Below are 17,567 nucleotides of genomic sequence, written 5' to 3'. Positions count from 1 at the left end.
AAAACAAGTCTCCCGCCATGCTTCAAAAAAAGATTTTAATTCCAAGACCTTTAACAATGAGGATGTGTTTTAGTTCCAGGAATTGTGTGTGAGTTTAAGCAGTGCAAGGCAGCCTCTCTGTAGGTGGCCCGTCTCTTACATTAACTACCTTAAACAAATGACATTTTAAAGCCAAACATACATACTAGACTAAAAAAAAATCCACAAGGTGGTCATGGCTGCAGGGGAGGTCTACCACCAACAGAGAGCAGGAAGTATTTTTTAAAAGTACATTTATACTATATGCATTAAGGAGGCAAGATATGTGTATGAGATATGTGGCTGAATGTTTTAGATGTATACAACTGCCCTAAATAAATGGGGATGACCAGGAAATACTTGCTATCACTCTCTTCCTTCTTGAAGAAAAAAGAAAAGTACATACAGGAAGCTGAGTAGAATGTTGAGAATAATATATTTTGGATTATAAAAGGGTCATTATCTCCACAATTTCCACCAAAAAGACTTATTATCATTGATCTTAGACATAAAATCATAATAAAGTTCAGTTGTCTCTTTCTGTTTCATTGCTTTTATCATTGCTCTAATTGTTTCATGAAATTGTGTGGTTCTACATTTAGTTACTACAATTTTGTAGAGTTTATGCCAATAGATGGCTTATTAATCTTATCTATATACTGTAATCTTATCTAAATAATTGATTTTCACAAGATTAATTCCACAGCTGTCATTTCCATCCTAGCAAATGTACAGATGAAATATTTTAAAATATGCAGTTGTTTCAAGTATTCAACGTAAACAACATTAGAAATTCTTCCATGTTATTATAAGACTCTTTTGTGGGGAATAGCCACCAGCTTTTAATCAGAAAATGGAGACCACTCCCTTCTGCCTGGAAATAAATCTGCAAGTAAGGAGGTGCCTTACCAGGGTCTTATTAAATGAAATATTTAGTTAACATTCACACCTAACTTGCCACATCTGTTTATAATTCTACTATTAATTAATACAAAGTACTTACTTCAAACCAGATGTTCTTATTTCAAAAAATGTGACCTAGGATTGCATTAATTAGTGGGCATGACCCTGCTTTTTCAAAAGAAGCTTGATACCAAGCAGCTGTACCTGATGACAACATGCATCTCGCAATATTATTATTATTATTATTATTATTATTATTATTATTATTATCATTATTATATAGCACTGTAGATTTACACAGCACTGTACATACAGACAATAAATTTGATAAAAATGAAACCTGTCAATGGCGTACATCCTACAAAATACACATAAGACAATAGATACCATATATACTCAACTATAAGTCGAGAAATTTATGCCAAAATATTGACTCTAAAATTTGGGGTCGAATTATACAAGGGTCAATACAGTCACCATTTCGGAGCTCCTTCCTGGTTTGCGCCGCTGGGCAGTGCCCAGTGGCGCAAAGGAGAAAGGAGCCAAGTGGCCCTTTTCTCCTCCTCCCCGCCGCCACGGGGTGTCCTTGGGGCTTGAAGCCCCAAGGACAGCCCTTTCCAGGCTGCGGGGAAGCGCCCTTTTGCCACTTCCCCGCAGCCTGGAAAGCGGCTGATCGGGGCCTCAACAGCTGCCATTCTGGCCGCTGAGGCCCCGATACCCCGGGGAAAGGGGCGGGTACAGGCCGCCTCAAAGGGGCGGTCTGTAACGCGCCCAAATGACCATTCATATCAAAAGTATCTCAATAAAACTATTTCCCTACCTTTTCTGTATTAATTTAATATCAACTCGTAGGGCAAGATTCTCATATCCATTAAATCCTACATTTTCTGACTGGAGGCTACACTGGGTGTTGGGTGACTGCATGCCATGTGGAGGAATCTCCAGAGCTACAGTCACCATACCCCATCTTCTAATATTTGAATTTATTCTATTTAAGTATATTCCAATTTTATTAAATGTACTATATTGTTGCTTTATCTCAAACATTTTGCCCCCCAATTTTCAAAGTCACTTTGATTTATTCAATTTGACTAAATCTATTTTAAAATTGTGTTCTCTTAAAAAGCACCCTCTGTACCTTCCATTTCTTTTTTCACTTATTTTTTAAGAGTGCCCTCTTGTCATGCTCCAGGAAGGAGCGACAATAACAGTACACTTAAGACTGTCATAGAGGCTTCTGAGATTGGCTGATGGATTACCTCCTAGCACTGGTCTCCCACACTCAGAGAGCACCCAGAAAAGCCCCTGAATCCAGGTGTCCCTGTGGAAGTAGGCAGCAATAATACTTGTCATTGGTGGAGGGGACTGCAGTGACTGGCAGAGTGGGACAGGAGTGAAGGTCGTAGGGATGGCAAAATAATTGGCATCAGAAATGACAGGGCAGGGTGAAACCAATGTGTGTGGTAAATTCAGGGAGCACACCAAACAGGTGCCCTCAGGATGTGCAGCCCTGCCATAAGCCAACAGAGTAAAATACACTGATAAATTCCAGTCTAGCCATTTCAAAACTTCAAAAATCTTTTAAATTGCCTTTCAGTAATAATAGCAGCAGCAGCAATGAAGCTGTTTTGTTCAAAAGTAGTATTTTTCAGATCAAAAACATTGTATCTTAGGAGAACTCTCCTGAGAACTTTCTTAGACAAGAGCTACTTTTTATTTCTGTGCATGTAAAAAAAAAGAAAGAAATTAAAGACTTACTCGTGCACTCTGTTATCACCATAGAGATCACTTAATCCAAAGCTTACATAGTGCCAATGCTCAGGAACATTTTGAGTAGGACTCCCTAAGTTTCTATACATACTGACGTAGTCCAGAGGATCTGGTCCACCTAACCTATTAAGAAAAAGGGAAAAAAGACAAGAGTAGGTTACTACTCAATGTTGAGAAAAGAAGCATTCCCCAATACTCCACTCATCATTAAAAATCACAAAATATTAGGGAACAGCAAATAAGAACTTTGCCCTCTGCCATTACAACTACATTGTTGTTGCTATAAACCTTGCTGTTCTGCACTAGTTAACATTAACAACTCATGTATTCTTTTGTTTTACTGTTTGAACAAAATGAAAAAGAAAAAGGGGTAAGCCTACAAAAATGCTGGCAGTGTTTGATTTATGAGACAAATGGTATCTGTTCACAATACAAATGCAAGTCTGTATATGAGAAGTGGGCTTTTTCAAATATTAGGGATGAGAAAATCGGAAAGCCTTACTAAAAGCTTGTACTACACATTTAATAGATCATTTTTCAGTATATCATTTTTCTTAAAAACTTTACTGATGTTCACAAAACATCTCTATAGCAAATGTTATCTGAAGAAAAATGTGGTGGCAAAAGATACAGAAGTTCAGAAATGAACACTGTAAGTCCAGAAACTGAGACTATGGCCCTGTCCAGATGGGCCTTTTAGCACGTACTAAGTACGTGTTAGGGTTGCCTCGGAGCGTCCTTTACAGTCGCTCCCTAACCCTAGCACGTACTTCATATATCAAAACGGTGGCGCCCTGTCTACATGGGCACCACCATTTTTACGTGATGGCCACGCCGCATCCAAACAGCGTGGCATGGCTGTTACGTGCTGGCGCTGCTACAGGGCGCTTGTGGTGCCCTTTCAGCGGCGGCGAAAGGAGCTCTGAAACAGAGCTCCTTTTGCTGCACGTATCACTGGCACGGCCTTTACACGGCTGCGCCAGCAATTTGGAAGAGAAAGGGGCCAAGTGACCCCTTTCCCTCTCTCTCTCCGCCGCTGTCGGGGTGTCCTTGGGGCATGAAGCCCCAAGGACACCCCTTGCCACTTCCCCGAGGCCTGGAAAAGTGGTGGATCGGGGCCTCTGGGGCTGCCACTGTGGCTGCTGCAGCCCCAATCCCTTGGGGGAAGGGTGGTCTGTATCCCGCGTATAACTGTCTTCTCAGTGTTCTGTTGGGTTAAATGTCCCTTTAAGGAAATATAAAAATAAATATATGGCTGTAAATTGGGGGGGGGGGGGAGAACACGAGGTGCCAATCTTTTGTAATTAGTTTTGTAGATAAGGACACTGAAACCCAGAGCAGGTGTGGGTTGGGGATAGTGGATTGGAAAGAGGAGCTGATGTGTTGGTTTGGCGAGTTTGAATAGCATGGATTGTAAATACTATATAACTGACAGTATATGTCAGAGCTTTTGTTGTACATATTGCAACTGGAAGATAAAAACTTCCAAGGACTTTGGAAGAAGCCAACCGTGTCTTTGCCTTATTTCAGGCTGATCAGTGCCTGGCTGCCAAATACTGCACACTGGGTCGTGCTTCTGCACTCTGCTGTTTGTGAGCTACTGTTGAAGTCAAGCACCTCAGACAGTGCCAAATGTTGGCACCTCTGTTTGGGCCTAGTTTGTATATGTCACTGCACACCTGCAGTATGCAAAGAGGAGCCAATATGTTCTTGTTACCAAATAAAAACTGCAGAATATGAAGTCCACAAAATTTACTAAGGCTTCTCACTCCACTCAAAAATTTTTAGCCAATTAACTGTATGGGTTTTAGTAATTAAGATTTATATGGTAAAATATACAAAACATGAAAACTGTGCTGGTAAAGTTCTTTCATGTACTGTAGACTCTACAATATTTATAAATTTTTGCAAGTATCTTCTCTCGCTAGAAATGAAGAAGCCCACCTCTCTGCTCCGGAATAGCCATTTGACTTTATCATACATAGGTAAGGGCTATGTGTAAAAAACACCATATATAAAGTGGGCCGGCAATGGTGTATACAGCATCTATTTACATGTATGTTTCCTCACTTAACTAATGCAAAAACATATACTTCCAAAAGGGCTGAGTGCTGCAGTACTATCTGGAGAGAAAAAAGTTACACCAACAGCAGCTCTTACAGAAAATGGCAAAGAATATGATAAAATGGTTACATGAAAAACAGCAGCAGTTTGTAGTATTCATTATCAGAATCATTATTTCTCTATTTATATAAAGTCTGGGGATTAAGTTTACCACAATTTGGCAGCAAAAATCTTTCTAGGGTAAATGTGACAATTTAGATTATTGATACTCTAAATTAAACAATGTAATTATGGGGGGAACCCTAAAGGGGTCTATATCAAGCAACCTATCTCATTAAAATGTACTTTTCAGCTCTTTTTGTTTGGTGGATAATGATATTTTGCAGTCATGCAACTTCAAATAGATGGAAACTGCCTAGTGCGGTGAGACTGCTATAGGAGTTAATACTCTACCAAATTTCTCCCACACGTTCTCTATGAATTCCTGAGTAGAAATAAAAAACAGGGACATTCTTGTCTTTTGCTTGACCAAATCAGGATGGGGTATGAATATTCCAGTCTTTTTACTGAATTCATCATCAGCTTCATAGCTATGTGTACTTTATTACTAAAAGCCATTTTATTACTATTATCATAATCTTGATTATAATTTATAACCAAGATAAATTTGTAGAACTCTCTTTAGAAAGATAAGAAAGAATTGCACAGGACGGAAGCCTTTTAAAACTCCTCAGCCCAAGGGAATAATTTGGCAGAAAGAACATCAGACTCAAAGACAAAAGCCATGTCTGTAAGCAGAACAATCCCGTTCCAATGCTATAAACATTTTGAAAGCCCTTAATCAGTATTGTTTGAAAGAGCGTGAAACAGAAGACAAGTTTGCTGATCAGACCATTGTCTGTCATGAAAACAGATCTTCTACACACTTTAGTAACAGACTATTGCTAGGGAAGCATTAAATAATTTATAGCTGTAGCATTTTATGTCTTCATAAGTTATTATTTTCAAAAAAGCTGAGAAGACCACTATATATGTTAAACCAAATGAAACAAAACTACTTATAGTCAGCAAGATACCATCAATAAAAACACCTGAATAAAAAATATTATACCATGGTATAAATTTGCACATGACATTTCTCCTGTCAGTTGAAAGATCTACACATGCATCTTAAAATATATGTCCCCCACCAAGCTCATACTAGTTAACAAGTAATTTTTTCAAATAATGGTGCTCTAGTATCTAGACAAGGAGCAGAGACTGCATGGCCATGAAGATACTGTTGGCCAGCAAGTTCCAGAGATCCTAGCCTGCTCTGCCCAGAGAGAGGGAGAGAGGAATGATGGGAGTTGTAATCCAATAATACCTAAAGGATCATGTGTTCCACATCCCTGATTTAGGCGTGAAATATATAGGCCAAAAAAGCTGGCTTCCACATGGCTTGTGGATGTGGTGATTAGATGACGCATGTCCCAAGACGTGCAGAAGCAGTGCCGAAGCTGCACTCGGGCCGCACAAACCTGGCCCCAAAAGGAGTGGGGGTTTTTTCCACTCCAGTTTGGGACTGTGGTGGAAGATACCCTCATGACCACAGCATGCGATTCTCGCAGTCCTGAGGCATCTTGGGCGGGAGCAGCTTCAAGCCACTCCCTTGTGCCCATCTGTTTCTGTCCTATAACTCTTAAAACAATTGGTATGATTCCTGAGCAAATTTTCAGGAACAAATAAATATTAAATTAATACATTAATCAGCTTTTAACCTAATACATACTAACAAATGTAAGCCAGAAGGGAAGCATATTCTGAACAATGCCATAGAAGGCTGTACTTCCTGCTTTCTCATGACAAAGGAGAAACTCGCTTGGACCTATCAATCAGTCCAAGAAGGACTAACTGCAGAAAACTTGGTTTCTGTAGTTGGTGATGGTCACCTCCCCCAATAGATTCCCAATATTCATTTTTAAAAGCAGATTTCTAAACCTTGCAGAAACTGGAATGCAGTCGGCCCTCCATATCCACAGATTCCTTATCCATGTATTCAACCATCCACAGCTTGAAAATATTTTAAATAATATATATTTCAAAAAGCAAACCTTCATTTTACTATTTTATAAAAGGGGTGCGATTTATAAAAGGGACATGGTAGCTTAATAGTAAAGACTCTGACTCTGATGATCACTGGATGGGCAGACTGCATGACAGAGTGAACTCCTGTCACTACTCCCAGCTTCTGCCAACCTAGCAGTTCAAAAGCAAGCAAATGCAAGTAAATAGGCACTATTTTGGTGGGAAGGTAATAGCATTCTCTGCAGTCATGCTGGCCACAGGTTCACAGAGTCATCTTTGACAATGTTGGCTCTTTGGCGTAGTAACGGAGATGAGCACTGCCCCCTGCAATCAGTCAGAACTAGACAAATTTGTCAAAAGGGAAACCTTTACCACTTAATAGGATTTGAGCAACCAGGGATTTTGTCACTATTGTTCAGAAGAGAAATGGCAAAGAAGTAAACCTAGTAATGACTGTACAGTTGGCCCTCCGTTTTTGAGGAGGATCCATTCCGGACCCCCCCACACACACACACATAAAAGCTCACGCATATTCAAGGCCCATGCGCTTGATTGGGGCTTGTGCATGTGCGCCGGGTGCAGGCGCAATTGAAAATAGCAGAGGTCACCCCTCCGTGGATTTTCAAGGTGGCGGATCTCAGATCCGCAAGTCAGAAGGGGCAACTGTACATGCAAGTTCTTCACTCCCATTTACTATAGACATGTCAAGAGGTAGCTGCTGGCATCCTGCTGGTGACATGCTCAAGTCCAACATACACCTATGTATGCCTTTTTTGGTCACTGTGGAGATCAATACTTCTTCCTCCATCTGCAACAACCAACCAAAGCAACTCCCCTCCCAAAAAAAATCACTGTTTCATTGTGACTAGGAACAGAAAAGCATCTGACTATGTCCCCATCATCCACAGAGACCTCTGGTGCACCTCAGTAAATCTGTGTGTCTGGCTATAGGGACATATCCAGGTGCTTCACCATTCCCCTCCCTACCCCACCAACCACTGAATAATGGGCTCTCACAGTGAAAAAGGAAGTCCTGGAAATCCTAAGAGTTCTGCCTGAAGAACCTTTACATGGTACTTAGTGATTTGGTTCTCAGCCAGCAAAAATACATGGTTTTCTTACAAACAAGTACCAGGGGTGATTTATTTGTAGAATTTTCTAACATGAGAAATTAGAAGTATGCATCCTTATAAAAATGCATACATCAGACCAGTCTCCTCCTATTTGCAAACTTGCTCTGTTCAAGGAGGAAGGGGGGGGGGGGGGAATCCAAAGCAATACCAAAACGGTTACTTGCAGTGATAAAAAGCTACATTTCCGAATGCAATGCCAAATACAGGCTGAGCTCCAACAGGAAAATAGGTGAGATAAGAGAAAAACAAGAAACAATGGGATTGTAACAGGAGGTATGTGCTATTTGTCCTTGAATACCAACTGCTTAAGAATTTTCTATTTTTACACAGACACAGAACACAGCTCCAGAACTGCAAATGATAATCTTTTTGTAGAAAATGACAGGAACTTTTCAGATACATAAAGAACAAACTCACTTTGTGCAAACATCCAAAAAGATGCACTGCTGGAGACAGCAGGAGGAAGGTATCTGTGGGCCATTAGAAATCCACTTCACATAATTTACTGGGCAGTGGGCTGCTTTTGACAAGTAAATTTCCCTAGTGACATTTCTAGAACTAATGGAGAACCAGTGTAGGTAACCCTATGCAGCCGAAATGAGAGAAAAGCAGCTAAAGCGACACTATTACTTTTGCTGCAATAGCAGAGATCCTGATTCTGCTTCAAGCAGACGATTCCAGGCTTTCCCTGGCAAAAGCTTATTGCATTCCTTAGTTCCATTTCATTTCATGACCAAGCACCACATCAATCTATACTAGTCACCTTAAACTGGCTAAAGTCATGTTTATCTCTTTAACTCTGGTATTATTTGTCACAAAGAATTATTCTTTTAAAAAAATAATTTTAACTCTGATACTACAAGTATGTGAACGTTGTCTTCTTATGCTTCTATGAGAGATTGACTAGCCATAAACAGCAATATCACAAAAACTTGTTTTTCTTGCATTGCATTAATGGATGCTAAACAAATGGGTTCTAGAATAGATCAGACCTGAAGTCTCACTGGAAGCTAGAATGACAAAATTGGGGCTGTCGTTCTTTGGCCACAGAGTGCATTAGTCATTAGAAAGGACAGGTGGGAAAGGTAGAGGGCAGTAGAAAGAGAGGAAGACCGTATGTCAGATGGTTAGACTTGATCAGGGAGGCCACAGACCGGAGCCTGCAAGGCCTGAGCAGAGACATTGAGGACAGAGAATCTGGGACATTTCATTCATAGGGTCACAATGAGTTGAGGTCAACTCAAGGGCAGTTAACAGTAAGTCAATTAAGAGTTTAGGGAAAACACATCAATATAACTTTAATCCAAGTTTATGCTCCAACTATGGAGGAAGAAGAAGAAATTGAAAGATTCTAGGTTGGAGTCCATGAAGAAATTGATCACACACCAAAATAGGACTTCTTGTTAATCACAGGCTAGTGGAATGCAAAAGTAGGAAACAGAGCAGAAACAAACATTGTAGGAAGATTTGGCTTAGGATGAAGAAATGAAACAGGAGAGTGACTGACTGAATTTTTCAAAGACCAACAGTTTATTCATTGCAAACACATTCTTTAAGCAAACAAAGAGCCAACTGTCTCCAAGGCCAATACAGAAATCAAACAGACTAGATAATTAGAAGTAGAAGATGGAGAAGCTCAATTCTCTCTGCAAAAACAAGACCAGGAGCAGATTGTGGCACAGACCATGAACTGCTAATACAAAAATTAGAATAAAGCTAAAGAACATAAACCAATCATCATGCCAAAATACAACCAGAAGAACAAAACCACAGTATTTAAAGCTAATGTGAAAAATAGATTTGCACTATTAAGCCTCATTGACCGGGAGCCAGGAGAACTCTGGACTGAAACCAGGGACAATGTCAGGGAAGAATGCAAAAGGAAAGTATCTGCAGCCAAAAAGAAAGAGAAACTTTACTGGATGACAGATGAAATTCTGCAAGCACCTAAGGGAGAACGAGAAGGAAATGTAAAAGGTGACAGAAACAGAGTCACAGTCCTGCATGTAACTCTTCAATGACTTGTGCACTGGGACAAGGAGAAGTATTGTAATAATCAATGCAGAGAATTAGAAGGTGACAACAACAACAAAAAGAACAAGACACCTCTTCCACAACAACTGAGAAATCCAAGGAAATTTCAAAAGGAAATTTTAAAACAAAAGTGGGGAGCCTCTGCAACCAGCAGGGGAACACATAACTACATAGAAATAAAAAGACAATCAAAACAAGACACTGAGGAATTATATAATATATAACTATAACTATACAGCTATATAATGAAGACATTGGAATAGTAAAAAAAAAATTCCATACCTTGGCTCAGTCTTTAATCTGAATAGAGACTGTAATCAAGGAATTAGAAGAAGACTAGGACTATGAGGGAACTAGACAAGACCCAGATATATCACTAAGGTACAGATATATCACTAAATATAAAAGTTAGGATTGTCCATGCCATTGTATTTTCCATTTCTATGTATGACTGTAAAAATTGGATAGTGAAGAAAGCTGATAGGAAGAAAATCAACTCATTTGAAATGTGGTGCTGGAGAAGAGTTTTATGGATACTGTGGATTGTTAAGAAGATCAATAAATGGGGAGAGTAAATCAAGCCTGAACTCTCCCTAGAAGCCAAGATGACTAAATGGAGACTATTGAACTTTGGACACACCATGACTTGACTCACTAGAAAAGATAATAATGCTTGATAAGGTAGAAGGTAGTAGGAAAGAGGAAGACCATAGTGCAAATGGATGGTCTCCCTAGAAGCCATGGCCCTATGTCTGCAAGATCAGAGCAGGGCTGTTGAAGGTAGGATGACTTTGAGGTCTCTCATTCATGGAGTTGCCATAAATCAAAGTCAACACCAAGTCATTTAACAACAACAAATATGGGTATGTCTGTAGGCTAACACACATACACACTCACTGCACATATAGACACACTAAATACATGACTACGTACTCATTAGCCAGTTGCAGATGGGAAACATACACGTTGCAATTAGCCTGAAATCCCCGCCCCACATACTCCAATATAATATGTTTTTCTTTTTTACTTATCAATACGCAAAATACATGCTCACTTTCACTTTATATCAGTCCATCCCAAGTCCAAAACACACGGTAGAAATAATCCAGTTTGAGACTGCTTTAACTGCCCTGGCTCAAAGCTAGGGAATTCAGGGAACTGTGGTTCTGTGAGATGTTTACCTTCTCTGTCAGAGATAGCTCTGATGCCCCCAACAAACTACAATTCCCAGAATTCCCTAGCACTGAGCCAGGGCAGTTAAAGCAGTCTCAAACTGGATTATTTCTGCAGTGTGTTTTGGACCTCAGTCTCTCAACAAGCCACATCCAACTCTATCCACGCATTTCCCTAATTAAAGGTATTCATCTCCATTACTATGTTGAAAAGCCAGCATCGTCAAAGACAACTCTGTGGTCATGTGGCCAGCATGACGGCACAGAACACTGTTACCTTGCCACCAAAGCAGTACCTATTTATCTACTTGCACCTTTACATGCTTTTGAACTGCTAGTTGGCAGAAGCTGAGACTAGTGATGGAAGCTCACCCCATCATGCAGCACTTGGGCCTCGAACTGTCAACCTGACGATCTTGCAATCATCCGAGTCAGCATTTGAACTACCATGTCCCTATATATTCCTTGATTACTTCTCATAAAAAGTACGAGGATCAGCAGAACTGTCTATTCAGTCAGAAAACATAGCTGTATGTAAGGTCAGAGATCATCAGTGAGGTGGAAGAGCAAATGAGGTAGAATGACAAGCCAAAGTAACATGTAGGAAAGATTTGAGTGTAAACTGAGAGGCCTACATACCCTAAGACACTAAATCCTGCCTGATCTCGGACGTTATGCAGAGATAGCTCTATACAGTACTCGGATGGGAGATGACTGAGGAGTACCAGGTGCTGTAGGCTACATTTCAGATGAAGGAATTGGCAAACCATCTCTTAGTATTCCTTGCTGGCTTGCTTTAAAAAGCCCAATGAAATTTATGGGGTTGCTACAAGCCAACAAGCAACTGGAAGCCACATATATATACATATACACACACACACAAACTGAGGGAAAGCAGTGTATGGTCAGGCCAGAAGAAAAACAGTGTATGGAAGTGAATAGATATGTACATTTTAACAAATGATGTTGGTGAAATAATTTGTGTAGATTGCACACAAGTCTGATATGCAGATATCACAAAATTAAAGAATGGTTGCATTTTCAATCCATCTGACATGCCATACTTTACCATATAAACTAGTTCACATCTTTTCCTAGCAAACCCAGCCACACGTCATCCACACCAGATCAACCTGCCACCTCACTACAACATACACCCACAACTTCATCCCTCTCTCTAAACTCTTAAAATCTAGACTCCGTCAGATCTAAATCAATAGGTATGCAGAGGGATCTAACTGAAAAAAAGAAGTTAGTAACAGGAGCTTTCATAGACTTATAAACATGCATCTGAGAAAGTAGGCTGAAGTCTCAAACGCTCCTGCTACCAACTTCCTTATTTCAGTTAGTCTCAAAAGTGTTAAAAATTCCCTTTGTACACTGATTTTCCAGACTAACATGGCAATGTCTTTGAATTCTAAATCCATAGGCAAGAGAAACTTCTCTGCCAAGTCTGTATCCCTTCACCCTCTGAAAGATAACACCGCCACCATCCCTTTCAGTGCTGCTAAGTGGATCAAACATTGACCAGAATGGAGATTGCAGTCACGAAATCAGAAGACAACTAGGAATAGGAAAGGCAGCTATGAAAGAATTGGATAAGATCCTAAACAGCAAAGATATTCATCTGAACACTAAGGTTAGAATCTTCCAATCCATTGTATTCCCCTTTCACCATATACAGATGTGAGAGCTAAACAGTGAAGAAAGAAGACAAGAGGAAAATTAACTCTTTTGAGATGTGGTGTGAGAGAAGAGTGCTGAGGCTACACCATGGACAAAAAGACAAACATATATGTTCTTGAGCAGTTAACGCCAGAAATTTTCCCTGGAAGCCAAGATGAACAAATTAAGGCTCTCATACTTTGGGCACATCATGAAAAGGCATGACTTATTAGAAAAGACAATAATGCTAGGAAAGGTGGAGGGTAGTAGAAAGAGAAGGAGGCTGCACGCAAGATGGATGGGCTCAATCAGGGAGGTCATGGGCCTGAATCTACAAGACATAAGCAGAGCAGTGGAGGATAGCAGGGAATTGAAGATGTTTCATCCAAAGGTTCACCATGAGTTGGAGATGACTGGAGGAAAGTCAACAACAAGCTTATCTTAATGCCCCATCATCCTCAGACCCATCCACTCTCTCCCCTCTCCCTAAAAACAACCCCATCCCATTCAAACCCCACAACCAGCCCTGGACCCAAAATGTTTCCACCAGATGGCCAGTGCCTGCTTCCCAACAGGACACACACCCCTCGCACCATAACAAATACAGGTGGCCTTCCACGTTTGCAGATTTGAGTAGTATGCTCACTCTAGGTGTCTCTAAGGCCTCCGGCACAATTCTGCTGGAAATTGACCATGGAGGTGTCCTGGAGAACCCAGACGTTCCTAGAGAAAACACTTCTCTAGGCCTTTGTAGGTCCTCCAGCATGATTCTATGATTAACTTCTGGCAGATGTTGACTACAGAGTTGCACTGGATTACCTGGAGATTCCTAGAGCAGTGTTCTCTTAAGTAAAAAATAAACAGTCTTTTTTATTTGCGGTTTTTCCACATTCACGGGGATCCCTCACCCCTATCTCCAGCAAATAGGGAGGCACCAGCGTACAAACAATCTTCTGCCCCTTTAGCTATCCCACACTGACTTTAGACAAGATCTGAGTCAGCATCTCCAAAACCATGTATGTTGCAACATGTGTTTTGTGCAGTTTGGTTGTCCCAATAAAGGTATCACAGTTGTGTGGAGGTAGAATTCAAAGGAATAGAAGTGTTACTCTCAAAAATCAGTAAGCAAAGGGATCCTGCAGCACCTTTGAGCCTAACTGGAAGAAAGAAGTTGGTAGGAAGAGCTTTTGTAAACTTGAGCCCACGTCCTCAGATACTTCCACTCCACCCAATGCATCTGGGGAAGTAGGCGCAGGTCTTGGAAAGTTCCTGCTCCCAACTCCTCTCTTCCTCTCCTCTGAGGAAATGTGCTCAAGTCTAGGAAAGCTCAAGTACGAACACCTCTCCCCTGAAGAATCATAGAGCTGGAAGAGACCCCAAGGGCCATCCATTCCAACCCCATTCTGCCACGCAGGAACTCACAATCAGAGCATCCCCAACAGATGGCCCTCCAGCCTCTGTTTAAGACAAACAGACTCAAGTCTAGGAAGCCGAAGTAGCAACTCCTCCCTTCCTCTCCTCTGAGGATGCTTTGACTGAGAGTTCCTGCATGGCAGAATGGGGCTGGACCGGGTGGCCTTGGGGTCTCTTCTGGCTCTGTGATTCTGGGAAATACCCTCAAGTCTAGGGACGCTCCTGCTGCCCCCAGCCCCTCTCTTCCAGCCAGCCTCAGAGGTGCTGCCAAGACCCCTCCCCATCCTGGGTTGGGGATTCTGGGTGTTACTGTACCTTCCCAGAGAGAGAGAGAGAGAGAGACCTTTGGGGGGAACAGCCTCCTTTGTCTGCTCCCCTTTAACAAAGCCACAGAGAAGGGCTCTGGCCAGGCCCCTTCCTCCCAGGTCTAGGGCTGACTCTCCCCCGCACACTCACCAGTATTTCAGGATGGCGGTGACCTGCAGGGGGTTGGGCTGCTCGGGGTACAGCCGCCGGCATTCCCCGTAGATGCCGTGCAGCCCTGGAGGGAAGAGAGCCGGGAAGGGCCCCGCAGAGGGGCCCGCAGGGGCGGCGGAGGCCGAGGCGGTGGTCTCCATGAGGGAGGCTGCGAGCGGAGCACAGAGAGAAGGCGAAGGACCTCCTCCTCCTCCTCCTCCTCCTCAGGCCAAATGGCCGCTCCGTCCGCACTCCCCCCGCGACCCCAGGCGGGACCAAACAGCAGCAGCGATGGCGCCCCGCCCACTCTACGCGCCTTGACGAGCAGGCGCCACAGCCAATAGTAGCGCAGACAAGGTCGGAAACCCGCCTTCGCCTCCGCACCACATTAACCCCTTCGGCTGCATGACACCTAGCGGCGGGTGAGGGGTATTGCAGGGAGCCTACAGCTTTCGTGCCTGGCATTTACTTACCCATAGGGAATCATTGGGGATTACTTGCCCATAGGGAATCATTGGGGATTACTTACCCATAGGGAATAATTGGGGAGCACACGTCTCCCAGCTGCACCATCTGGAACCTGCCCAAGAGGTAGGAACGGAACCACTGGAGCGCAGTGCCCCCAATTCCTAACTCTCTCAGGCGTTACAGAAGGATCGACCATGGTATCCTTCTGTAACGCCTGAGGGAGTTGGGTATCGGGGGCACTGTGCTCCAGTGGTTCCGTTCCTACCTCTCGGGTAGATTTCAGATGGTGCAGCTGGGAGATGTGTGCTCCAATAAGAGGGCCCTTACATCTGGTGTCCCTCAAGGAGCCATTCTGTCTCCCATGCTATTTAACATTTATATGAAACCACTGGGAGAGATCATCTGGAGACACGGGGCGCGGTGTTATCAGTACACTAATGACACTCAAATATATTTCTCTGTGTCTCCGACTGATGCAGTGACCAGGGATGGCATCTCTCTTCTTGATGCTTGTCTGGACTCAGTAATGGGCTGGATGAGGGAAAACAGACTCAGACTGAATCCAGAGAAAACGGAAGTACTTGTGATAGGTTCCCCAGGTCCAGGTTTGGAGATTTGTCCACCTGTCCTAGACAAGGTCACGCTTCCCCTGAAGGACTCTGTTCACAGTCTGGGGGTGCTCCTGGACTTGTCGCTTCACCTTACATCTCAGGTGGATGCGACGGTCAGGAGCATCTGTTATCAGCTTCGGCTGATACGCCAGCTGCGACCCTTCCTGGGCCGGGGGGACCTTGAAACAGTGGTACATGCTCTGGTAGCCTCTCGTTTGGATTTCTGCAGTGCGCTTTACATGGGGCAACCCTTGTACCAAACCCAGAAGCTTCAACTGGTCCAGAATATGGCAGCAAGGCTGGTCACTGGATCTTCCAGGGCCAGCCATATAACACCGGTACTTAAAGATCTACATTGGCTGCCTATTCGCTTCCGGGCACAATACAAGGTGTTGGTTATCACCTATAAAGCCCTAAATGGCTTGGGCCCAGGGTACTTAGAGGACCGCCTCTCTCCATATAATCCGCCCCGCACACTCAGATCGGGTGATAAACATCTCCTAAGAGTTCCAGATGCTAGACAAGCCATCACTACACAAAGGGCCTTTTCCACCTCGGCCCCTAAGTTCTGCAACTCAATCCCTGACTAGCCCCGCTCGACCCCCTCCCTAGCCCAATTTAAAAAAGGACTGAAAACGTATCTTTTCAAACAGGCATACCCCCAATAGCCCTGTTGTGATCCCTCTCCCCCTCACCGTTGTTACAATCGCTGCTAGCCTGGAATTGTTATTGTTGTTGTTGTTTTAGATAATGTAATTGTAAATTTTTGATAATGTTTTTATTGTAATTTGTATGCTGTTGGATTGCAAAATCCACCACTGTAACCCGCCTTGATCTCTGGAAAGGCGGGCTAGAAATAAAGCTTTTATTTATTATTTATTATTAATATTTGCCCATAGGGAATCAATGGGGAATACTTGCCCATAGGGAATCATTGGGGAATATTTGCCCATAGGGAATCATTGGGGAATATTTGCCCATGGGGAATCATTGGGGAATATTTGCCCATAGAGAATCAATGGGGAATATTTGCCCATAGAGAATCAATGGGGAATATTTGCCCATAGATAATCATTGGGGAATACTTGCCCATAGAAAATCATTAATAATAGGATTTATTTATATGCCGCCCAATCACTGGGAATCCAGGTGGCTTACAACAGAGGGGATAATAGACGGTTCCCTGTCCTCAGGCTTACAATCTAAAAGACATGACACAAAAGGAGAAGGGAATGGTGGGGGGGGGGGGGAGATCAGGTCCAGCATTCTTCTCTCCCTCTGAGTAGGGTTGCCATAACTCCGGACCTCCAAAACGGGGAAAATTTTGTCCTACATTTTCCCGCGGAGGGGAGCGGAGGCCAAGTGGCAAGGGAAAGCCTCCACTTAAGGAGGCTTTCCCTCCCCGCCTGGGCCCCGGGCCTCGCCACGATCAGAGGCCGCAGAGGAAGGGCCAGGCCTCGGGCGATCGCTGAGGCTTCCCTTCCTTCCCCAGCCTCCACAGAGGCCAAGGAGGAAGGGCCAGGCCGTGGGCAATCGCCAAGGCCTCCCTGCCGGTGATCGCCGGGGCCTCGCCTCCTTCCTGGCCTCCGCGGAGGCCAGGAAGGAGGGAGGAGGCTACAGGGAGGCGGGGAGGTTGGTGCGGCTGCGCGCAGGAGGCGCCACCTCCCTGCAGCCTCCTCCGCCCCAGGCCTCACTGCCCTCCTCTTCCTCCGCGCGGCCATGCGCGGTGGAGGAGGAGGAGGGCAGCGAGGCCCCCTGGGTTGCTCCGCAACCCCGCTGCAACCGGGCTTTAC

General features: G+C 43.4%; 1 protein-coding gene across 4 annotated transcripts in view; it reads right to left on the bottom strand.

Moving 5' to 3' along the window:
* Nucleotides 1–14,949, bottom strand: part of SUFU (SUFU negative regulator of hedgehog signaling) — a 96,552-nt gene extending 81,603 nt beyond the window's left edge. For all 4 annotated transcript variants that reach the window (XM_089509755.1, XM_089509756.1, XM_089509757.1 and 1 more), the window contains exons 1-2: nucleotides 14,696–14,949; nucleotides 2,680–2,814 (exon numbers count right to left, since the gene is read on the bottom strand). In XM_089509755.1, the coding sequence (XP_089365881.1) occupies nucleotides 2,680–2,814; nucleotides 14,696–14,856 (296 nt within the window). In that variant the 5' untranslated portion in view covers nucleotides 14,857–14,949. The remainder of the gene's footprint in view (nucleotides 1–2,679; nucleotides 2,815–14,695) is intronic.
* Nucleotides 14,950–17,567: the final 2,618 nt, after the last annotated feature.

This window comes from Sceloporus occidentalis, unplaced genomic scaffold (genome assembly GCF_023333645.1).
Source record: "Sceloporus occidentalis isolate IW3139 unplaced genomic scaffold, rSceOcc1.0.p SCAF_2, whole genome shotgun sequence".
Lineage (NCBI taxonomy): Eukaryota > Metazoa > Chordata > Lepidosauria > Squamata > Phrynosomatidae > Sceloporus > Sceloporus occidentalis.
This window is presented reverse-complemented; position numbering and strand designations above follow the sequence as displayed.